At 33.1% G+C, this 25,199-nt stretch overlaps 3 protein-coding genes across 16 annotated transcripts in view; 1 reads left to right on the top strand and 2 right to left on the bottom strand.

Annotated features, from left to right (window-relative positions):
* Window positions 1-25,199, top strand: part of LOC126897642 (uncharacterized) — a 93,184-nt gene that overhangs the window by 28,111 nt on the left and 39,874 nt on the right. For 8 of the 14 annotated variants that reach the window (XM_050671403.1, XM_050671405.1, XM_050671394.1 and 5 more), the window contains one exon: window positions 8,727-8,856. The gene's annotated coding sequence lies outside the window, so the exon portion shown is untranslated. Of the gene's footprint in view, window positions 1-4,003; window positions 4,422-5,770; window positions 6,073-8,726; window positions 8,857-25,199 lie in introns of all 14 variants that reach the window. The other 6 variants (XM_050671406.1, XM_050671396.1, XM_050671404.1 and 3 more) reach the window with 4 other exon arrangements.
* On the bottom strand, window positions 461-1,366 carry LOC126898144 (uncharacterized). Its single transcript, XM_050672092.1, has 2 exons — window positions 1,108-1,366; window positions 461-531 (listed from the first exon to the last, which is right to left on the bottom strand). Exons 1-2 carry the CDS (start codon window positions 1,364-1,366, stop codon window positions 461-463), a joined length of 330 nt encoding a protein of 109 aa, XP_050528049.1.
* On the bottom strand, window positions 21,247-22,708 carry LOC126897645 (uncharacterized). The gene is made up of 2 exons (XM_050671408.1): window positions 22,034-22,708; window positions 21,247-22,003 (listed from the first exon to the last, which is right to left on the bottom strand). Exons 1-2 carry the CDS (start codon window positions 22,588-22,590, stop codon window positions 21,541-21,543), a joined length of 1,020 nt encoding a protein of 339 aa, XP_050527365.1. The 5' UTR covers window positions 22,591-22,708; the 3' UTR covers window positions 21,247-21,540.

Here is a 25,199-nt window from a genome sequence, read left to right as displayed (position 1 = left end):
AAAAAAAAAAAAAACACATCATAGTAAAATTAATACCTTCTCCGCTTCGCATCGAAGCTAAAATTATTAAATTATTATTATTATTATTATTTGTTAGAAACCTTTTGTTTCATATTGCTCGAAAGCTTTTTTGTGTCTGGTTGATATGCTGTTGCTTGCAATGCAAACATGCTGCTGAATCTACCTTGGTTAATCTGTTCCTAGTCTTTGAATTTGTATGATTTAATACAGAAAAGAGACTCTCGCAAACATAAGTTGAAGAAAAAATCGTTAACAATGAAATCGCCATATTTTTGACGGAATAAAAGGTATCTGGAATATTATTTCATACTTCTAATATTATGTCAACACAGCAATTTGTTTCTTCGTTCTGTAATCGATGACGTTCCAATTTTTCGATACTCTCTCGCATATTTACAAATTTATGTTTCCAAATTGGATTAGTTTATAAATCGATTAACTAAATTTCTAAATTTTCTAATTCCATCCAATTAAGAAGGTTATTGTCAAAATCTTGCATATCAAATAAATCTGGATAGTTAATAATTTTTATCAATTTTTTTAATATCATGAAATCTTTGTGAAAACTTCTTTTTATGAACACCAAGAATATTTGAAAATTCATTGGTAAAATCCAAATTTGATTGTTCAAAAATGTCCACTTCCCCCAATATTTTTTTCAGTTTCGGGAAGTATAGAAATTTTCCAGTTTTAACATCATTAATAAACTTATCTAATTTAATATCAAAGCCTTTTATTAATCCTAACATGACTTCAATTGTTTTACCACGTCATTTTTATTCAAAGTATTTAAATGCAATGTTACATCTGTGAAAAACATCAATTTTGTTAGCCATTCTGTATTATAAAGTTCTTTAAATTCAGTCTTATTATCATGTAAAAATAGGCGAATTTCGTCCAAACAATTTACAAATCTGTCTAACGATACGGCCCGGCTTAGCCAACGTACATTATTGCACATTAAAAGAGTATCATATTCACAGTTAACATCATTTAAAAGTTTTTTAATTTGTCTTTTATGTATATCACGAGTAACTATAAAATTAATAATTTTATTAACTTGTTCTGACAATTCCTTTAAATTACTAGTACCAATTTTGGAACACAACATTTTCTGATGTATAATGCAGTGAAATCCAATTATTGGATGTTCAACATGCTTTTCAAATAACTTAACAAAACCTATTTGTGCTCCAGTCATATTGGGTGCTCCATCTGTCGTGACAGAGATAATTTTTTTTAAATTGATGTTAAGCTTTTTTAATTCATTGACGACAATATCACAAACATCTGTACCTCTTGTTCTTTCCGTTATATCAGCTAATTTTAAAAGTTCCTCGCGCATTTCATTCCCACTTGAAAAACGTGCGAATACTGCTAATTTAGCAGATGACTTTATATCAGTTGTTTCGTCCAAACAAATCGAAAAAAAAATCACAACTATTAATATCAGACTGAAGTTGACCAGAAATATTGACGGTCATTTTTAAAATTCTTATTTCTACTTAGTTGTAATTCTTGAACTTTTTGAAGTATTTTATCTTTATTATTAAAATTTTGGAACAAACTAGGAGCAGCTTTTAACATGACTGTTTTTAAAAACTCACCCTCACAAAATAGTTTTGAATGTTTCACAATCAAATGAGAAATTTTGAAACTTGCTTCAGTGATATTATTAGAGATTTTTACGAATTTACATAACAAATTAGACTGGTTTTCAATTGCCTTCAGCGTTGAGAAATAACTTCTTTTCTTTCGGCAATATTTAACTCAGAAATTACTTTGTGGTTTGTTTCAAAATGTCGTTAGATAGAAAATGTCCGAGATACAATAACTTCAGAGTACAGACCACATCGACTTTTATCTCCATATTTAATAAAGCCATATTCAATTGTCCATGATGGTAAAAAATTTCGAACATCGTGTAATTTTTGTTTTTTTTGTATGTGACATTTTTAATATACTAATAACGTAAAATTCGCACGCTGTCGTATTCCTTCAATACACGAACGAAAACTGATTATATAATTCTAATTTATCCACATACTTCTAGTAATTTTCTTAAATCTAATGTCCCACTACATTAGAACATATAATTTATATATTAAAATAATAAAGATAAAATAACATTACGTCGTTGTGAATTATAGATTATTAATATGTGCTATTGATAATTCATTTATTGAATGTTACCTACTTAAAAATCTATAAATATGTATGGACAAATGAAAGTTTTTCGAGTGCCATCGAAAACTTCATACGTGTTAAACTTGGCACGCGTGCCACTTATTTGCCATCCCTGGACTAGACTGTCGTAACGCATTCACCCCACCCCGCTCAACACTCGCCGACAACACTATTTTCCTGTATAATTTTTGGATTTTCGTACCTGTTCATGCGGGCGTATCATCAATATTATATATATATATATAAACAATATTTTTATTGTTTATTATTAGATATAAACATTTAAAAATTCAAATTTTTTTGAGTTAATATACATGTATTATACATAATATTATGTCCACAAAGAGATTACAGATCTGCATAAATTTAGATAAAACTTCTGAAATAATATGAAAAAGAATTTCCCCTTTTAAAAGTTGATTAAAATTTAGTTGTTCAGAATATTTATCTGATGTTTATTACGGTTTTCTCGGTAATTTTCCTCTGGCTATTCAAAATTCCCCCATGACAATATTATTTTCGCGAACCCCCTTTGTAAGCGCCGCGAACTTAACTGTTTTTCAAACGTAATATGCGATTTTACTGTATCGTAATAAACACTGTTGTGCCTGTTCACAAGTCCATTCCACTTGAACTGTGCTTCGTCCCTAAACACGATATAATTATTATATCGTGTTTAGAAATATTCAATTATTGAAGATTTCTTCATCATGATTGCGGAATTCGTCAAGCATTATTTCACAGTATTCGAGTCTACGATCAGGATCATCTTCTAATAAGCTACGAGTTAAACGAAGAGTGTACACTTTAAATTTCAATCTCTTAACAGTTCTACGATAGGGTGTATGAGAAAGATCGAGAGATAACTTTCTTCGTTTTGAAGATGTTTGGGGATTTTCTACTAAAAGCGTAGCAAACCTTTCCAGATTCTCTAATGTCGTTGCACTAACCGGTCATCCACTTCTCGACGCATCTGCAACACTTCCAAATCTTTCAAACTTTGTTATAACCTTATAAATGTTTCTTTTTGATGGAGGTTTGGTGTTGAAATCACTTTCCCATTTATTAATAACAGATATATGAAGACTTCATATCATTTTCTATTATGAATTTTAACATATTGTCAAATGCTTTTTTATTTTTTATTTCTGTAATTATTTGATTATAAATAGAACAAAACGACTTGTACTCCAAAATAAGATTTTCTTGTTCAACATCTACTTGATAAAATGTAGAATGTTCTATAAGGGGTTCAACTTATATTTCATTATTGGATCTACCTTCAAAAGATTTTTTTGGATCAAGGATTTCAAATTTTCTTACGATACTCGAAAAATCTTCAAAGCGATATTTTAAAACATTGGTAAATGCATCTAAAATGACAAAATAAGTATTGATCCTAAGTCGTTCATCAACTGAACTTCTGTACTTTCACTAAAAAGGGGTTTTTTTTTTTTAGATCTAGGTTCATCAAACTACTTTCTACCGTCAAATCCATTGCATAACCTATTGCCTTTTATTTAACTTCCATGGATACTTCAATTGTTCTCATAGAGTCAATATCAGTAAAACAAGCTTGAATCATGCTATGAGCTGTTAATAGATTAATTGAAGAGTTCTGTAAATAATTTGTTAATATGTATTTTGTCTAAAATTGTTTTCCACATAATTAAAAAAAAACTGAATTTAAAATTTATTATATGTAAAAGTAAACCCTGAGCTTCAGAAATAGTTTTTTGTTTTGTATTAGGAATTTATCCTTTGCTAATTTTCTTTAATGTTTTAACAATTGCAGGTAAACTAAAATAAACTGCATCTACAGCACGTTTATGTCTAGCCCACCTTGTCTCTGAAAGTTTTTTCAATGTCAAAACAATGCCTTCCACTTGTTTTTTTTGTTCTTCTTCAACATGTGCAATCTAGGAAAACTGCTAGTTAAAAAAATATACAATGATTCTAAAGTACCAAAGAAGGAAACTGCATCGATGGAAGATTTAATAGAATCAATTAAAACTAAATTTAAATTGTGAGCACAGCAATGAATGTACAAAGAAAGGGGTGATAATTCTTTGACTTTAATTGTAGACCAGAATAACGGCCAGACATTGTACTAGCACCATCATACGATTGACCTCTACACATAGAAAAATCTTAATCATATTTTTTAAAACATTTTTTAAGAACATCAAAAAAGTTATTTGCGGAAGCCACTGGTAACTCTTCAAAACAAAAAATGTTCTCTAATTATGTTCTTTTTCAGACTTTTCTGCTCCCATTAAGTTATGTATAATTGTATTATCATTTTGTTTCCGTGCTTTTAAAACTAAAAATTCTTTTACAGTATTTATATGATCACTAGATGTCTCATGTTTGATAATTTTTTCTAGTCCTTTACGAAAATTATCCACTCCTTCGGCAGGGTCAGACCAATTAGAATTATGTTTTGATAATGTGTGAAATAAAAAACAAGAAAAACAGTACATTTTGTTACTTTTAGGAGAAAATGTTAGCCAATGTCTTTTAAAATGGAAACCAGATCTTGATTTAATATCATACCAGTCTGGATTAAAACAGTTACCTTTTTCATTTTTTGAAAATTTGAATTTTTTTTAAATTCCTGCTGACAAGGACCAACTTCAATAAGAGCTCTAATTAATGCCTTCGACAACGTAATATTTTTGAATAAATATGGATCTGAAGGGTAATCTTGGCATTTATCAATCAAAAATGAAAAGACCATGTCCAGTGATTTTTTATTGGTATCTGATTGAACTGAAGTATCATCTTATAAAGAAATTTTTTTTTTAAATTATATTTTTTATAGTTATTTTAACTATAAACAATATAATTTACCTTTAAAATCATTATTTGTATATTTATTTGAATTTGGACCATTATTAAGAATATAATCTTTTTCTCCATACAAACTATAATCATTTGTGATTGTTGACTGTAACAGAACTAAAAAAAAAAATTATTTAGGCAAATAAAAATTTAAAATACACATTAAAATTTACTATTCTAATTTAAGCAAAATAAAGTAAACATTTTTAGTGCATTAAAATTCAACAGAATAACGGACGTGTGCGCACTATACTGGTACGAATTGAAATATGGACAACACGACGGATTCGAATATAGTATTACGTAATCCTCCATAGTCCAGTAGTTTAGTATTGTGCACCATTTTTTTAGAGAATTTATGCATATAATGTGTTGAGGATGCAAATCTAAAAAGGCATCGAATACCATTTCAGGTGGGCAAGTTGGATAATTTTGCAATAGTGTATCAAATTTATTTCTTATAACGGATTCTTATTTCGTTAATTTTTTCCTCGTTTGGCGATTATTTTGTACTCGTCGCCACTATTCTTGATTTGCCTCAGGGTCGCTTTCGTCAGTTTTTGATCTGCTATTAGTACTCACCAAGATTGCCGTCCAATCTGTTTTTATGAGATAAGAGACTTAAACTCGTCTTCGGGGTTCAGGTCGTCGGAATCGCCTGCTGAATGCCGACGCTTGTAACCATGCACACTGACAAGCTCCGTTTGTACTTTTGCAGGTGTGCATGACATGTATGTGGTCGTCGTGTGTAGCAAAAAGGATTGCGCAGTCTAGCCTACAGACGGATATACTGTGTCGAAGGACCCTGTCTGTGAGCTCATCAACACATCTTCGAACTCCGCCAGGTCTATAGGGCATAATAACACAACTCCGGTAACGATCTCTTCCGTCCTTAGAAGTTGTACTAGTTGCAAGCATGGAATATTTTTCCAGTTTCCTGCAGTTTGCCCAGCAAAATATCCATGCTTTGCTGAAACGAATTGTCCGTTTCTTCTAATTCGATACTGACCAGGGGCTGCGGTAAGTTTTCTAGCAACGTCCACACTTTCGGAGATAGTATTTTGTAATCCTCTTCGAGAAACCAAATAACTAGTAAAACTACTCCCAGAGGAATCCGAGTCTCCTGCTCGTTCAGAAATAGCAACACGCGAGCTATCTGAGAAATCATCACCGAATCGAACGGTGGTTTCCTTGTATTACTTCTACCACCTCGCCCCTTTTTAATTTCAGAATTTCTTCTCTGATCAAACACAACTATTCCGTCCAACTGCGAAGACAATCCGGCTTTGTGTTCTGCATGATATTAGTCTGTGGTTTCCGAGTCAGAATAAAATTCTGACTTTCGTCGTTTGAGTCTAACTCCGTGGTCAACTCTCGCAATTTCTTCTCGTATTTCCTCACCTGCGGAGATTTCTGTGAAATTTATTTCTTCGTTTGTTGCCTCGCAGTTGGTATACGAACCGATTTGATTGGCGACGTGATCTATAGTTCCATTTGGTTTCCCTGAGACGACTCTCAAGTGACTGACAGAACCCTCCCTGTAATGTATAATGGTAGGCGATTTCATTCTGTTGTCCATCAGTTTTTTGGCGTTGTTCAGTTTTATCGAGACGTCTATTTTTAACGGTTCCATTTTTCTGTTTTCTGAAAAAGTGAAACAAATTATGCGTACATGTTATTACGGTATTGCTTTCTATTAGATCCGTACCGCCGAACTGTTGATAATAAACACTATAAAGCGTGTATTTATAAGTTATCACCTTCCCCCGACAGTACACCGCGGCTTGGTGCTTGCTCGAAAGAGTAGAACTCTTCTCTTTCCGATAACGACGACATTTGCAGAGGTTACCCCGTCATAGTCCGCACGCTAAGCATTAGCACATGGCGTGGCCTGGTCACGTGGCAAGCCGCGCGTAGCGCGACATGCTCGCTAACGGCCACCGTGCCTGCCGCCTATACAAATACTTCATGTGTATGAAGTATTACTCTAGGTTTTGACATTTATTATAACTATTGATCCAGTAAATATTTTACGTTTAATTTTTTTTTTTAATATTTTTTACAGTTTTATATTTTGTTATAATAGTATTTCTTATTATTTGTTTCAAAAAAAAAAAAAAAAAACCCAGCACAGGGGGGTCGCGGCACAGTAGTGACGTGGCATAGTTGGATCAAGTATAATGATATCTGACAGTGATTAAAATCACTATAAAAAAAAAACGCTTCGATGCAAATCTTTAGATAGTGTTTAATTTTAAAAAATTGGTGGATTATTCCAAAAGCTATATGATATGCTAGTTCCTTATTAATATCCTGATTAAAATAAAGTATGTCAAATGAAAGAGAGATTATTAAAAAATATTATTTCTCATAAAAAAATTGTGTTGATCCATACACTTTTCAATAAGTTATAGCATTATAAAGTTAAAAATGTAAAAAATAAAATCGAGAATTTTCACACAAAAATAGCATTTGGTAGCCATTTTCACCGTGAAGATAAAATAAAGTACGAAATTTTTTTTATAATAAAGTACAATACATTATCTTTAATTTAAGATATATATAAAAGTGTCAGAATTTCCGGAACACTTTATAAGGTGTAAAAGTAAATTGTTTGTGAAAAAGTAGCCATTTTAAATCCCCCCTGTGGGCAGGTAAAGGGTTACTTATGAAAATAATATACCAAATGATAGGTAAAGACATCAAGCATCTATAAAAAAAATTATATTGATATGTTCATTTTTAAAAAAGTTATGTTAGTTTTTAGTAAAAATAATTGAAAAATGTTCGAAAATTAGCGATTTTTAAATTTTTAATTTTTTTGGAGGGTTCCCCCATTTACGGGGAACGAGGGAAATTTTTCAATTTTTGAGGGAAATGTCTTCGACTAGATACGATTTGTGATCTTTTGACGTATCGTTGAAAGAAATCGGTTCGGTGAGAGCTGAGAAAAAGTGGTAACAGACAAAAAAAAAACACATCATAGAAAACCAATACCTTCTCAGCTTCGCATCGAAGCTAAAATATATATATATAATATTATTGAACGATATAAAGTACCGTTAGTAAAATAGCTTATATAATAGCTCAATAAGTACTTATCCTAAAGTGATCATCCATCACAATTTTTTGTAAGTAAAAAGCTAAAACTGACTATTTAGAAATTTTAAAGTTAAAATTAGTTATTCTTGTTAAATTATAAAAATATTATTTTAAATTAAAACTTTATTAAAAATATTATTAATTAATAAATAAAAAATATTGAACTTAAAGACACAAAAAAAAATTACTAAAAAATCGTAGCTTTGTATTTTGGAAACAATGTTACCATTATCAAGGCTAAGCACATACAGAAAAAACCTTTTTATATACCCATAGTGACTATTATTTTAATAATGTAATACAAAGTATTAAAAATTACTTTTAAAAAAAGTAACGTATAATGTTCGCTGTCTCAAAGGTTATTAGAGATGTCAAAACCTGGTTGGACATCATCCTGTATAATAATTGTGCACTTTATTGTATTACAGTATTGTTAAAAATTATTTTATCATCATTTAATTAAAATTTATGTAGAATTATTTAACAAATAATCTTTTTTATGTGTGATATAATTAAATGTACAAATTATTCTTTTTTGTCTGTATCTTCACATTTATTTTTCTTTATTTTAGGCAATGCTTTGATTACATTTGGTGTACTTACTAAGACTGTGTTACCAGTAAAAATCATAAAATCATTCCACAATGATTTCAAAGTATTTCTGATTATCATCTAAAAGAAAAAAATTCAATTAAGATCATAGTAAGTTTTTAAGATCATTAAGTTCCAACATTAAATTATCTATGCAATTTATACGTGATTTTTTTTTAAACACGTATTAACTTATTGTTTCAATTTCATTGTTTAATATTTTGTGAAAAAAATTATTATAATTAAATAAGTCACACGTTTGTGTCCTCACTATTTAAAGTCCTAATATTAAAATTTATATTAAGATCTTGTATTGTATTAGTAGGCCAGTCAACGAAGGAAAAATGGCGGAAAAAATCCCAACCAAATTTTTTTTTTTTTAAAGTTGAATTAAGATATGTATAATGTCATACTAAAAATCCTCATCGATTGGACTTGAGCTTTTTTTTTACAGCCTCGCAAAGTTCAAAAATATGAGCTTTTTTAATTTTTTCAAAAAATATTTAACTTACAAAAAAAAATTTCGTACAAAAGTTGTTTAAAAAACAATTTTAAACAAAATAGATAACCTATATTTTTTCATTTAAACAAATATTTTTCGAGTTACATTACATATAATATGAGTACTAAAATTTATTTTCCAATTTTTTTCATTTTACGGTTATTTTTTATCATGTTATACTTACATTAGACACAATGTTATAAATGCATATGTGTGTATGTGTGAGTTTATTTATTTATAGTATCATTAAAGTGTAGTGTATATTAAGATACAACCGATAGAGTAAGTAATTGATTTGACGCTATATTATTTAAATCCAACAAAACGCTAAATTGTACATTCCCAAACAACAATTATATTATGTCAATTGCCACCGGAATTTCTGCTAATAATAAAGATAATTGTCATAAAACGACCTTTAGTCTGGTACTGGAGGTGGTAAAAATTGTAGCTGCCGAAAAACAGGGCTTAAATGTTCTATTATATGTGAACATTGCATAGGTCAATGGTGTACAAATTCAATAGAAATAAAGATTGAAGATTAAGAAAATTGTACTTTTGTTGAAGATATATTCTATCAAAATTTAGAATGGGAAAATGAATAAGAAAATGGAAAAAAATTTTGTTTGATACATTTGTCAAATAACTTTATAGTGGAGAAATCCTCCATCGATTACATACTTTGCACTAGTAATGCATATAACTTGTATTTAGGATATAAATAAGGAAATAGGAGATCATGTAGTTTTGGTAATAATCCATTAAAATTTAAAAATTAAAAACTATCTACAGATTTGCATCAAGGCGTTGTTTTTTGATAATGATTTTAATCATCGATACTGTACCCAATTATACACACTGTGCCGGGACACTGCTGGTTTTTTTTTTTAAATAGCGATTAGTTGAAATAGTAGCAGTGGGTTTACTTTAATTATTAATTTTAACAATAGAAGTTATTGAAGATACAGTTATAACTTTATTTGACATTTTAAGATGTAATGTAACTCGAAAAATATTTGTTTAAATAAAAAAATATAGGTTATCTTTTTTGTTTAAAATTGTTTTTTAAACAACTTTTGTACGAAACTTTTTTTTGTAAGTTAAATATTTTTTAAGAAAACTAAAAAAACTCATATTTTTGAACTTTTGCGAGGCTTAAAAATAAAAGCTCAAGTCCAATCGATGAGGACTTTTAGTATGTCATTATACATATCTTAATTCAACTTTTTAAAAAAAAAAAATTGGTTGGGAATTTTTCCGCCATTTGTTAAAATTACTCCTTCGTTGACTGGCCTATAGTAAGTTTAAAAATAATTGAAATTGAAATCTACGTGCTTTTTCTTTTTTTGAAATTAAATTAAATTTTAAGTAATTTAAGATAAATTTCGATAGTTTTTCTTGAAGTTCAGATGTATCTCTTTGAAATACGCTAGATTCCTTAACTCCATACATGAAAAAACCCATACTTACTAGTTTTATCATTATTAAACTAATATGGGTCTTTTTTTTCATAACTAATGTTTTTATAGCTGGTTCTTTGGTAATTTTACATGTATTTACTATAGTATTCGAAAGAAAACTGGCAGTACTTTTATTAGATAAAAAGTGGATATGACGATTTCTTACATGCCATAATCTATGTGAAATTTTTATATATATATATATAAGGTGTGTTCTATTGAGTGAAAAAAAAATCTCAAAAATTGAGTTTTAATTATCATGATAGCTGAGAACAAAATTTGTGTGCAACACATATTTATTTACTGCTATATTGCCTTCTTATTGTTTATTAATAATGATTTCCGTGGTTTCAATTCCGATTGATTTGTTGTAACAGTGGTTGATTATGAAATTCAATTAAACTAAAGTTTATAATAATGAAATTTAATAACTTATAACCTCTCAAGTCGGTACAGACTGCAAAATCAAATCTTAGGTAACATGTGAGAAATGAAAATAATTAAGGAAGCGTGAGCACCACTTTGGTTTGTTGCTCTTTTATATTAGGCAACATACAACGATACACCCATCAACCTCGGATTTGCAGTAGATGAAAATTTGAAATTAGGACCTAAAAAAAACTAGATAATATTTTCAATTATCTAACTACTTAAAATTATAATAAAAAGGGTTATAATAACCTATGAACATTTTAATATAAATCAAAATATACAAAGTTTTACTTTATTTTATTAATTTATTATCATTCTGAATTAATAATGATGATTATAATATAAAATGTATTTAAAATTAATTAATTACAGTAGATCTTAGGTTTCTTAACCTTTCAAGTAAAATGTATAACCACGGACTTTCTTCAAAAAAAACGTACGTAGTTACTGACATAGTGGATACATAATAGAGATTTTTTGGTTTTGAGTTTATTAAAATTTTAGAGTTTTAACTTTAGTGTGAGGTTTGTTGTTGTTTTGATAGAATTATTTTCTTGAAATCTTGGACAGGGCAACACTCATCATCTTTGATGTCCAATCGATTTTGTTTTGATTGTGACCATTGAAGAAAATCCACTTGCGAATTTTTTTTTTTCTAACTACAAAATGGCTTTATTAAACTAAAGTCATATGGTTTATAAGGCGTCTGATGTCTTTAGAGTTGTCCAAAAATTTAATGGCTGTTGTGTTACTATGGTTTGTTAATCTAACCTCATGTTTGCGGGCTAATCTCTTAATTTCTTCTGCTACTGTTGATAAAAACATATCACGATGAATTATGTCATTTCTATCATTCCGATAAGCTGAAACGATGGTACGGAGAACAAAATTTTGGCATCGTTGAATAACATCAATATTAGACTTACTACTACAACCCCATAGTTGTATACCAAAAATCCATATTGGTTTGATGATAGCCACGTAAAGTAGACGTTTGTTAGACGTAAAGTAAACGTCTAAGAAAACTACACAACAGTACTTTTTTTCTTCAAGAGCCTGATGAATCACGTTAGTAACTCGATGAACCTGATCAATTGTAGAGTGCTTGTTACGGAAGCCAAATAATTTGGAATCGTTTGTTTGAGAAAGGGCACATGTCACATTTTTAAAATTTTTCAGGAGACACAAAAAACTAATTCCCCGAAAAAAAAAAATTTTTTTTTTGAAATTTGAATACTTTCTCAGGAAGACCATTATAAAATACATATTATACATAAGTTTCATATTTTTAGGTTGTACGGTGTAGCCTGTATAATTTTTTTTATGTTGTGGACATGTGCCCTTTCTGCAATAAACACAGGAAAAAATGATTATTTAACACAGAATTTCAAAGTTAAACTGGTTTAATGATAGAAAAACACAACTTGTTAAATAAACCTAAAAGGGGACAAGTTCTATGGTACTGTTAGTGAGTTGGCCACTTGTTCACACATCATCTTGTACTGCTGTCGGCCAAAGTACAATTTCTTCATAGAAGGGTTTTGCATCTTGAGGTATGTATTTTAAGACTTTCTTGATATCCTCAATCTTTTTCACATTGATGGGGTTTTTGCCTTGGAATGCCTTTTCAGTGGGAAGTGGGATGTTTGAAACATTTGGTTTTTTCAAATAAAATGTACTTCTTTCTAGTCCTCCAATAAATTCACTCCCCACTATGTTTCCTTCACTCGTTTCAAGGTAATATAACTCTGATATTTTTAACTTTTTTCTATCTTTGGTTTTCTGGTTCATGGATTCTGTGGAGGCCACTTGTTTTTTAAAAAAATGTGGCAACCACTTGTCAAAATCTAAGATTTTTTTACTATCGGTCAACAAAATAGTTTCTATTTTTCCTATCGAGGCCTCCCGAATCATTATCGAGTATTCTTCTGGTGTAAACACCCTATCTTTTCTTCTCAGCGCTCTTTTTATGACTCCAAACACCCGGTCACATGGGAGAAAGCTGTGGCCTCTTACTGGAAAATACTGTTTTAAGGGAACCTTTCTGTCATTAGATATCCCTCATAATCATAATCATATACACAGAAGCAATTAACCCATAACTGCCTATAGTAAAATATTTCTTGGACTGGGATATGAGGCAGCGGTAAGTTCTGCATATAGTCCACGCAAATACCATAAGTGTCTGGTTCAGTTTCACATTTTTTGGTTATGTCCTGCAAGGCTGAGTAAAACTTTTTGGACCGCCTCACGTGCACCATTTTTTCTGCAGCTGCTGCTCTTTTTGCATTGTCATTAAGAGAGCTACTCTTAATTTTGGTTCCAAGCTCTTCACATAGACCACATACATCTTTTTGAGGCCTACCAAACCGGTAGTTAAATTTTTCTTTGTAAAATGTATAGTATGTACTGTACAAAACGTGTTGTAGATGTGGATTTTTTTCTTTCAAAAATCACTGCGGCATCTAAAAAATAAAATAAAAAACACCTATAAAAGACCGTAATAATTATTTTAAATAAAATGGCAAGCCTAGGCTCTCTGAAATTTATTCTTCAATGCCCTTCCCACCAACATCAGGAACCTTCCATTCTCCAGTTTCCACACTGTCCTGCAGACCTGCTTGTCAAAGCATCCTCTAGATACTCCATGCAAGAATTTTTTGAAATTGATTTTTTGTCTTCGAATGTAAGTTAGCCTTATTGATTTACTTGTAGCAGGATATCAAACAAACTACTGCATGTAATGTACCACCTAGCTTGTTGGGTTGGGTTTTTAAAATCTTTTTTTATTTAGGCCTAAGTATATGTTTATTTCTAGTAGGCCCTATTGCTTATTTTGTAAACTAGCCTATCTATTTCCAGTGAAGTGCATGGACAATGTGCCTTCAATTTAAAAAAATAAGCATGTATTTATTATAAAATACTATGACAAAGCCTATTGTACTCTGTATTGTTCAGTTAATAAAGTATCTAGAATCTCTCATATTACCGTAGCAGCTTATACAGATTAATTACTGTAGCAGCTTTATAAACTCCCACTTTGTATACCCCTTTATAAATTTAATTCAACTTACCCACAACGGTTTCCTGGTATTTTGCCTTGAACTTCCTTTCCTTTGTAGTTTGTGTACGACTCTCCTGCAAGGCGAGCCTTCTTAATTACGTGCCTTTGATATTTGTCAGTGTTCAAAACTCTCCACTTTCTTTTCTTGCTCAAAGGTTCATTTGGTGCACGGTCACTATCAGAACTGTCACTTTCCAACATATTTCAATAACTAATTAGTTAATTCAAATAAAATAAATCAGAGATAATCACGTAGCAAACACAACCTACAAAACAACCCAAAACATTGAGGTTATGTCTAATGAATAACAAAATCCACAACAGCTGATGCTCGAGCATGCGCAAAACATCAATACAGTAGATTTATTGAAGGAAGGGCACATATCCAGGATATGTGCCTTTTCTCAAACAAACGCTGTTTTCAGAGCTCCATAGCAACCATTGCAACCAAGCTTCAGCTGTGCCCTTTCTACACTAAATGTGTCTACACCTACAAAACCTATTTCAATAAAAAAAACGATTTTGAAAAAAATGTGATTTGTGCCCTTTCTCAAATAAACGATTATTATAAATTATTGGTGATCAGGTAAAAGTTGTTTTTCCTCAATCAGTGGTATTATTCTTTTTAGAAGAACTTTTTCAAAAAGCTTAGATAAACAAGGCAAAAGCGAAATTGGCCTATAAGATGTTACCTGCTCTGGTTGTTTTTTTGGTTTTGGCAACATTATGACTTGAGCTATTTTCCAAAATTTCGGAACGTATTCAGTTCGCAAAATTGCTTTGAACATGTGTGTAAGATGAACAAACGTGTAGTGGTCGAATGGAATCAAAAATTGCATAGCGCTGGGTACAGCCGAGGATAAGCCTGTATCAATGAATACCAAAATTAAATTACATTTTTGGTTTGAAAATCTTGACGCACCATTTTTTTCGATCTTATATCAATTAATTCATCTTTTCTCAGGTCTGAATCATCAATTGAATTTAAGTCCACAACAAAAGGAATACGTAACCATATGTCTGCTTTTGAATATGTAGAATTCAAAAAATCATTAAATGAATTTTCAAGTTTATCAAGTTGTTCATAAATTTGTGTTTTTATGAAGCTGGACAAAACAGTATTGTTTTTTTAAAGTTCGTGTTCAATTGTTGGAAAGTTTGCTAAATTATCAGACTGAAATCTTCTTTTCCACAGAGGAATTTTATTTACAAATGAACTTATTTTTTCGTCTGCGTCCATAATTGTAACTTCTCGTCCTTGAATCGATGTATTAACTTCATTCAAATGACTAAAAATATCTGACAAATAAGCCAATCCATAAATGAATTCAATATCATTGAAATGTTTGGAGAGTGAGCTTTTCCTTTCTATTAAAAAATAAGAAATTTCTTCACGAAGTTAATACAAACGTTTCATAACTTATCCTCTGGAAAACCAACGTACTTCTGTGTAGTAAAGAAGAACTTCATGTTCAGCTAAACAACCTAATTAAAGTTTATTAAGGACATAAAACCTTGAAAAGGCGGTGATGTAAAGCTCTAAATCTGATGAAATTAACAACTTTCACTGCAGTTGTCATAATTTCTTTTAGATCCGTTGGTTTTTGATGCCAAAGCGTGCCTATGAAGATAGCAATGAGTGATGATAATGTCAGAAATTACCCAGCATTGCAGGAGCGCCATCGGTACACAGCGAACTAAGTTTTTTTTTATAATTCAGTTTTTATTTGGAAAAAGAATTAGTTATCATTTCATACACGTCAACTGCCTTTGTATTTTTCAAAAGTAGTTGACAAAATAAGAATTCTTCTTTACTAGTTCCAGAATATATAAAACGAACAAAACTAATAATTGGCTGCATTGAGAGATGTCGGTACTTTCGTCCAATTGCATACTGAATAGAAAAGGAGATGAATCTAATTCCGCAATTACTTGTTCCAAAATATTATTTGACATGTCAGAGATCCTGGAGTGAATAGTATCATTTGACAAAGGTATAGCTTCAATTTTTTTCGTTGTTCCAAACCACTCACTCTAGTTCTACCATTTCTAATGCACATTGTTTTATTAGTGATTCACAAATTGTATGCCGTTTTTTATTTCGATCAATAGCGTACGCTACTTTGTAAGATGCCTAGAGACATGGTTTTTGTGGTGGTATAAATCCACGTTGAGGTAAAGTACCTGATTTTTCAAAACTTGTTTTTTTGTTCGAAAGACTTCCGGTTTATCTGATACATGTTGAGGTTGCAACGAAACTAAATGTTCTTTCAGTTTAAATGGTTTCATGATTCCATTTGCAAGGACTTCTCCGCATATAAAACATTGTGATTTTTTATTACCATCGCATTCAGTAATAAATGTAAAAAAAAAAACAATCCATATGACTTGTTATAATTTCTTTTTTTCGACATGGACATATTGTTGAAATATCAAAAAAATAAAATGAAGAAGTGTGAAAATTAAAGTGAATATATTAATATGATGGCAAAATGTAATAATATAATGCGGTGTGAAGGTCGGAACACTCGAAACACGTGATAAAATTCAACGGCACAACGTTCAATACGACGGTTAAGGGTCAACTGATAAGTGATGGGTTTCCGTAATTGTTATTAGTTAAATATGTGTCATCCAAGTCTGATAATAAACACGAAATAATAACTGCTTACCCCGTAATATCGATAGGAGGAACACGAGCAAAAGACATTGTTATTGTTATCTTATTCACGTTTTTAGAAATTTTACTAAAATAATAAAATATATTATACATCGATAAGAAAAAGTAATAAATAGTTTACGGTTGAAATTTAAAATTAATAAAATAAATAAAATAATTACTACTTCAACCGACAATCCTCATTCATTTAATAATTTAAATTATTTTTGCATAAATTTAATTTTGGATATTTTTTGAAGAAAAAAAAACAAAAAACGCAAATCAGTCGGTGGACCCCCGGGCAACCATCTTTGGACCCCCTAGGGGTCCATAGACCACCGGTTAAGAACCCCTGCTGTAGATAAATAACTATTACTTACCAGGTGCCCAGATTGTTGAAAGACTATCAATCTTTTCGGAATCCGTTGGTCCTTTTTTTCCATCATAATTTTTAATATCAAAATTGCTACCTGCCGTTGATACATTTGTTAAATCATTTGAAAACTGGTATGATGGTGATGAACTTTAATCGGTTGCAATAAAATCGGGTTCATTTTTATTAATAATATTAACTGGACACGGTTCCTCGTGAGGATCAGTTTCTACTTTTTTAAAATAAGTACCAACAAATCTTTTCATTTTAATTTAAATATTGTTGGCATATTCAGAGAAATTAACAATCAATACAAAAAACTATGTGTTAAAACTATGACAATAAATTCATTTTAATGAGGTGTTCAAGAAGACAATTTTCGATACGAATAAATTCGTAATACTTACGTACCGCTAAACCCAACCCAACAATTAACCGATAGTATAGTATCACACATTCACAAGTTATATCGCCACGGTTATTATGAACGTTTGAGGTTAGGAAATATTTGTCGTTTTGGCTTCTATGTGCCATGGATATGACGGCTGCGAATGGTCTTATCAAGAATTAATAGAATGTCGTGTTATACCATCGCCCTCTATAATAGTCTATGGCCTTATAATAATAAATTATACAATACCCCCATGGTTATTAGTTATGGTTACATACTAACATGATATAAGGGTTCTATAATAATATGATAATAATGTAGAGGACGTTAGTAGTACGCGACTTTTAGACTTTAGTCAGCTGTGATCTAATATAGGCCACCGTGCAACCATAGTATCTATATCCGTGGTGCTATGTGCATGAGATACATCAATCAATTTATATCTGATTGATAATGATAATGATTTATCAGGAAAATTTCATTATTTTTTTTTTTTAGTCATCGTTTCATAATTTGTAGTTTGAACAGATCTCAGATTAGGAGATTCATATCTCCCTGACACACCTCTGCGTACGCCACTATTTCTAACAACTGACCTGTTTCCTTACTTAATGAACACCATATATATATATACAGTTTGTATTTAAATAGTAATGATGATATAGGATCGGAAAATATAAATATTTACAGTATAGTCATTGATATAATATAAAAAATATTCCTACAAAAAATAATAAGAAACATTTTTGTATAAATACTAAATTTAACGAGTTATATTAAAGAAACTGAATATTTTGTGAAAATCTATAAAATATGATATTTAGTGCTTTTTAACTATTTATTTTTAAACATTATACAAGAAAATAAAAACATTACAGAAAATATCATAAACACTTTATTTTAGTAAATAATGCGATCAACAAAATTGGTTTAGTAATTTTTTTTAATAAATATTAAATTGAATGAGTTATGTTAAAAAAACTGTTTTTCTGCTTTTTTAACCGCCTAAATTCAACCCCCTTTGAGGGACGGGAAAGGGTGGGTTTAGCTCAAATTTTATATTCACACTTTTATAACTCGACCAAACAAAATAGGAGGGTTCTGACTGTAAATTTACAAAAAAAAATTCATGTCATATAGCTAAGGACCCCCTAATATATATATATATATATATATTAAGTAATTTATTTAATTTTGCAAAGCTTTACAAAATGCATGGCCTTGTGCACTTCGCATTCTCCTGCTCATTATTACAATAATAACTGTAATTAATAACTAATAATAATAATAAAAGGAAGACCGACAGTTTGTATAAGCGTAAAGATTAAAATAAGGTCTAACACCGGCCGACGAATAGTAATCCCAATATTGTTGTACCGACCACTGATTTAAAATAATTGCCCAATTTTTAATAATAACAGTCAAATCCCTATCGTTACTTCCTATATACTTAGTGTGTTCGTTATTAATAAATTCTATAGTTTTACTAACGGCATTTATCGGACACGTTGGGTACATCCTAATTAATATTTCAAGTTCCCTTTGTTTTCTTTTTCTACCTTTTAATTGTACACTGTCAAGCGTACCACCTGTTTTCAGAAGTACATTTATTATTTCCTGTCGTATCGAGGTGTTTTTTTTCGACGCGTCAGTGGACTGTTGGCTAACTGTCGAGTTACCGAGGCAACGAGCTTCTCTATTAATATTCCCTGTTCCGATAGGCTCTCCATACACGTCCCCGTCATCTTGATATGAGTGTGCTTCCACCACTCGCTTTTTTCGACTGACCGTACGTCTCTCCTCCTGTAACATTTCAATTCCCAGAGGAGGTCTTCGGGTTCTACCTGCGAGAAGATGTTACTTTGAAAAGTCGGAGTGATCGGCGGAGTGACGGATCACTGACGGTGTGCCGCCCAGAACGTCACTCCGCCTATACCGCCACCTATGGTGGGTAATGCACACTACACTGTCGTCGTCGTCGAAACCGAAGGTTTGAGCAAGCATCCAGCATGTATTAATGATGCAGGTGAATGCACTCGTTAATGCAAATACGATTATTATATATACCACATATATAATGCGACTATATATAAGCGGAGAATGATGGTAGGTAAACTATTAGTGTTACAACGGTTGTACTCTAGTAAACTCTAGTATTATTATTCGTTAGCAAAATTATCGTGGTAATAGTCGTTATGAATTCTCACCAACAAGATTGTTCACAAGGCGTTCCTATAGACTGTTGGCTAACTGTCGAGTTACCGAGGCAACGAGCTTCTCTATTAATATTCCCTGTTCCGATAGGCTCTCCATACACGTCCCCGTCATCTTGATATGAGTGTGCTTCCACCACTCGCTTTTTTCTACTGTCCAGATGTCTCTCCTCCTGTAACATTTCAATTCCCATAGGAGGTCTTCGGGTTCTACCTGTGATAAAATTTTGTTTAATTAATAAATCCATTGGAAAAAAATAAAGTAAAATCGTTACCTCCAACGGTAAGACGCTGGATAGATCGGCCACCGCTAACGAAATATCGTAAGATATTCTGCCATCCTTGGGCTGAGATGTTAACAGCTCTAGTTTGAGCTTTTGCACACGTGGTTGACGTGAACGTGGTCTTCGTGTTTGGCAACGAGCGCGAATTCGATGGTGTGTCCTCTACCAACGACCGTTCTAATTCTGTTCTCAATGTCAGCCACGATTCTATCAATTCCACCAACACTATGGGGGACAAATATCCACGAATAGTATCGTTGGGTCCACGTCGCAGCCAGGAATCGATTGTATATCTGGTCGGCTTGTTCTGCCAACCAATCGTCAAGATCTTCGAGAACTGCGCCGCCGCGCCACGCAATCCCTCCAGGAGCGACTTAGTGTCCTCTGAATTTGTAAGTGTCATTTGAATTCGTGTTTCTGTCCACAATTGTGGTAGAGTCGTTTTCTGAAATAGTTTGGTCAGTCCCATTGGTGTCATCGCCGAATGTCCGCAGTTGTTGGCCAAAAACAATAGTATCACGTGCACCGGCAACATTTCGTCGTTGCCGCATATGTGCAAGCATGCTGACAAAGCCAGTACCTTTAAAGCAAAAATATTAATGAAATAGATAAATTTATAATTTCATTAATAATATAATTGCTTACCAAATCCGTCACCTCCATCTCGTGTAACTGTTGAACGCTCGGTAGTTGTTTCCATGTCGTGTGCAAAAATATATTTTTATACTTTCGTACGTCTTCCGTCCACGATGGATCTACGAACAGTTCTTTTTTGACTCCGTCGAATTTATCCGATTCGATTTGTTCGTTGTGCTCTAGTGTGAATATTTCGGGCGAAGAATCGACAATATCTTTCTGACTGTCCATCTCAAGAATAAAATTTAAACGGAATAAACGTCTCAACGATTTGATTAGTAAACTGATTTTTCTACTATGCATTATCGCCTTTATATACACCGACTAGCACCGACTAGCGCTAATATTCGCAGAATAACTATTTGCATTAACGAGTGCATTCACCTGCATTAATAATACATGCTGGATGCTTGCTCAAACCTTTGGTTTCGACGACGACTACACCGACGAGCAACAAAAAAATATTTTTTTTAAAAAGTCTAGGGTTTTCCAGCTGAATTAGACTAATTTAGATGCCCTGAGTCCGAAAATGACCTTGGTTTTGTTCTATCAGGTCAGGATTTTTTGCTACAGAAATTTTTAAAAATCGATTTTTCGTAAAAAAACATTTCTTTGGATCATCTGCTGAGAAACCCCAGAAGATTTTTTCCGTTTTCCTCAAGAAATAAAAGTCAACGTATGCAAATTTATTAAGTTTTTATTTACTCCATCAAATTAAATAAGCATATTTATCATAATATTAGTATAACAATGAGCGTTACGTGACACAAAAGTTCAGAGTTCACGGCATATATCGGCGTTTCTTCGATTCCCGTTTGTGAGCAGCTGCTGGGTTGTCTCTCTTCAGCATCCAGCAGTAGTCCGCCATCATGACTGCGTCCCACCTCCCCTGGTACCTATCCTCCATTTGGCGCATGTCCTGATGGAACCTTTCTCCCTGCTCGTCGCTCATCGCCCCAAGGTTTTCAGGAAACTTCTCCATGTGTGAGAACAAGAAGTGCATCTTTATACTTATCAAACACCCGAGCTTTTGAAAGGCCTCTATCATGCTGCTGATGAGTCTGGCGTGGTTTGCTGCCTTCGTGTTCCCCAGGAAGTTCTTCACCACCTGCACAAATGATTTCCACGCGGCGCACTCTAACGTCTTCATGGACTTTTCGAACTCTGTGTCCTTTATGAGCTGCCGTATCTGTGGCCCATCGAAAATGCCGGCCTTCAGCTTCTCAATGGTCAGTCGCGGAAAGGTTCGGCACAGNATGGTCAGTCGCGGAAAGGCTCGGCACAGGTAGTTGAAGCACCTCCCATCCTTGTCCAGAGCACGCGTGAACTGTTTCATTAACCCAAGCTTCAAGTGTAGCGGTGGGATCAATATCTTCTCCCGGTCAACAAGAGGTTCGTTTATGATGTTTCCCGCACCAGGTACTAACTGCTCTCGTGGCGGCCACACTTTCTTTACATAGTGCTGGGCTCTGTCTCGACTGTCCCACATACATATAAAGCATGGGTATTTCGTGAACCCGGTCTGCTGACCAAGTAGAAAGTTCACCATCTTGAGGTCGACGCAGATGAACCATTGGTGCTGCTCATATTGGATTTTGTCGAGCACGTACTTCACTGCTTCATATTTCTCTACGAGAGTTGTGGAGTGAGCAAGAGGGATTGAGGCGAACTCGTTCCCGTTGTGGAGGAGCACACACTTCAAAGAGCGCTTGCAGCTGTCAATAAAGAGTCGCCAATCTCTCGAATCGTATGTAGGAGCCCCGAGTTTAACAAGAAGACCGGCGACATCTCGGCAGTACACTAGGTCTTCCTCCTGGCAGAAGTAGCCCATGTAGTCCTTATGCCTTCTACGAAAAAAAGTGATACGCGCGTCCTCGCCAAGTAGATTTTTCTGTTTCAGTCTGGAGGCCAACAGCTCGGATGAAGTCTTCGACAAGCTGAGATCCCGAACAAGATCATTAAGCTCACATTGTGAAAAGGGCTGCCGACCATCTTGTGCTTCATACTCCTCGTCTGTTATATATCCTCCCTCGTCTGCAGTGGTGGCCTCGTCGTGGATGTCAGGAAGCTCTGTGAACGCTGGTACAGGAATTTCTTCGCAGTGAGCAACTGGACGGCGGGCAGATGGAAGGTCGGGGTACTGGAGGCTGTGCCGATTCTTCCGGTTGATGCCAGTAGTATTGATAGCGCAGAAGTAACAATCCGATGCATGGTCTAAGGGCTCCCTCCAAACCATCGGAATCCCAAACTTCAGTGAAGTTTTCGTGCCCTTCGTCCACCGCCGGAGGTATTCCACGCAGTTTTTGCAGACCGTGTGCGGTGCCCAGGGCTTATCTTGGTCACCCAGCTTGACTTTAAAGTAAGCCTGGTAGGAGTTCTTCACAAATCCCGTGATGTTCTTCCTGTCCACTGAAAGCGTGTATTCTCCGCAGATGTAGCAGAAAACGTCAGGATGGATTATTCATGAATGAACGTCGCGCAGAAGCCATATCAATCTGAAATAGATAGAAATATGCAGTTTACTGTCAGACAATAAAAATTAGAATAAATTTTATACAATAATAAGAATAAAAGGCATCTATTGGAATGATTAACTGTTACAATCTTAAAGGCTTCTTTTGTTTTCATATGTCCTGAATAATCTCCTTAAAACCCCTAATATTAGCATATTGAAGCGTATAAAAAGGCTTACATTTCAGGGAAAAATGGTCATTTAGGCCTATGGCTGTATCTCAAAAAGTTGACCTGATACAGCAAAATCAATGTGATATTCGGACTCAGAACACCAAAATTAGTCTAAATCAGCTGAGAAACCCATGACTTTTTTTTGGTTGTTACCCAGTTGATTATAATCAAATTATTTTAATCTTCTCTATATTAAACTATTTATTAAATAGTGAGCCTTGGATTTATTTGGAAACAAAATGGTAACAGGAAGAATATATACATATATATTATATATATTTAGTGCTTCACTTGTTTTAAAATAAATAAAAACACTAATTTATATAACAGAAAAAATGTAGACGGTTTATTGTTTAAACACTAAGAAAATTTATATAAAAATTATATTAATGCACTACGTGTACTTAACTAATTAAACGATTAACTGACGACTGGCTAACTAACTGATTGACGTTATTGTTACGATGCGCCGTTTTATATTGTGTTGAGTTCTAGAAGATTCTCTTGCGGAGCGATTGAGAACATTCGCGCGTATATGTATTTTGTGTTGCCTATCCGTCGCGAAGATTCTCGATCATTCCATAGTCACTACACACATATATATACATGGGCGGATCTTGGATTTTTTGATAGGGGGCACATTTAAATTTTATGATTTTAAGTATAATTACAAAATACAAGGTTGGACAGGGAGGTATGAATGATTTGAAGAAATAGTTACATTCTCATTTTTAATCGAAACTCAAAATTTATTTTTTTAATGTGTATCTTAGATGTTGCCATTATAAAAATTAAAGAGGAAAAAATTAAAACATTGATTACGTACGAAAAATATCTGTTAAATGCTGTTCGTTTTTGTCCATACACTCTTGTAGACGTGAGAAGTTGTCCATACTCCTCTGAAGCATTGTTGCACGTGGTACCGCTCGAATTTCTTATGTTATAGTTTCACTCAGGGCTTCCAGTGTACATGGTTTGTTTATGTATACACGTGCTTTTAGGTAGCCCCATAAAAAATAGTCACAAGGTAACAGATCCGGTGATCGAGGAAGCCACTCCACATCTCCACGCAACGAAATGAGGCGCCCAGGGAAGGTCTGCCTCAAAAATTCCATGGCTGCTCTCGATGTATGGCATGTCGCCCCATCTTGTTGAAACCATACTGTGTTGAGGTTGATACGTCGTCTTCTCAATTGTGGCAGAAAAAACTCACGCAGCATCGTTAGGTAACGATCTGTATTGACAGTGACGGTTTGATCGTTTTCTCGGAAAAAGTAAGGGCCAATAATGCAGTTTCGACTAATGCCGCACCAAACAATCAATTTGTCTGTGTGTAGAGTTTTTTCATGGAGTTGACGTGGGTTTTCAGAAGCCCAATACCTAAAGTTCTGCTTGTTTACCACTCCTGACAAATAAAAATGGGCTTCGTTACTCATAATCAAAATAATATCATCAGTCATGTTTTCCAACATTGTTTCTGCAAATCTGAATCGTCTTCCGTAGTCGTTTTGCTGCAATTGTTGAACAACCATCAGCTTATATGGATGAAAATGCAGGTCCAAATGTAAAATCCAGCGAAGTGATCGGTGCGAAATGCGAAGAACACGAACATATGTCACATAGCCGAACGACGAGGGCTTACTTTAACTGCTTGACGCACTCTATCAATGTTTTCTGTGGTTCGTAACGTTTGTTCACCACCTCGTGCAGTTCCAGGTCTCAAGGAACCTGTTCGTTGAAAATTATTCACCCGCT

Source organism: Daktulosphaira vitifoliae, unplaced genomic scaffold, assembly GCF_025091365.1.
Source record: "Daktulosphaira vitifoliae isolate Bord-2020 unplaced genomic scaffold, ASM2509136v1 Scaffold_2, whole genome shotgun sequence".
Lineage (NCBI taxonomy): Eukaryota > Metazoa > Arthropoda > Insecta > Hemiptera > Phylloxeridae > Daktulosphaira > Daktulosphaira vitifoliae.
Note: the sequence above shows the minus strand (reverse complement) of the source record. Positions and strands in the feature narration are given on the sequence as shown.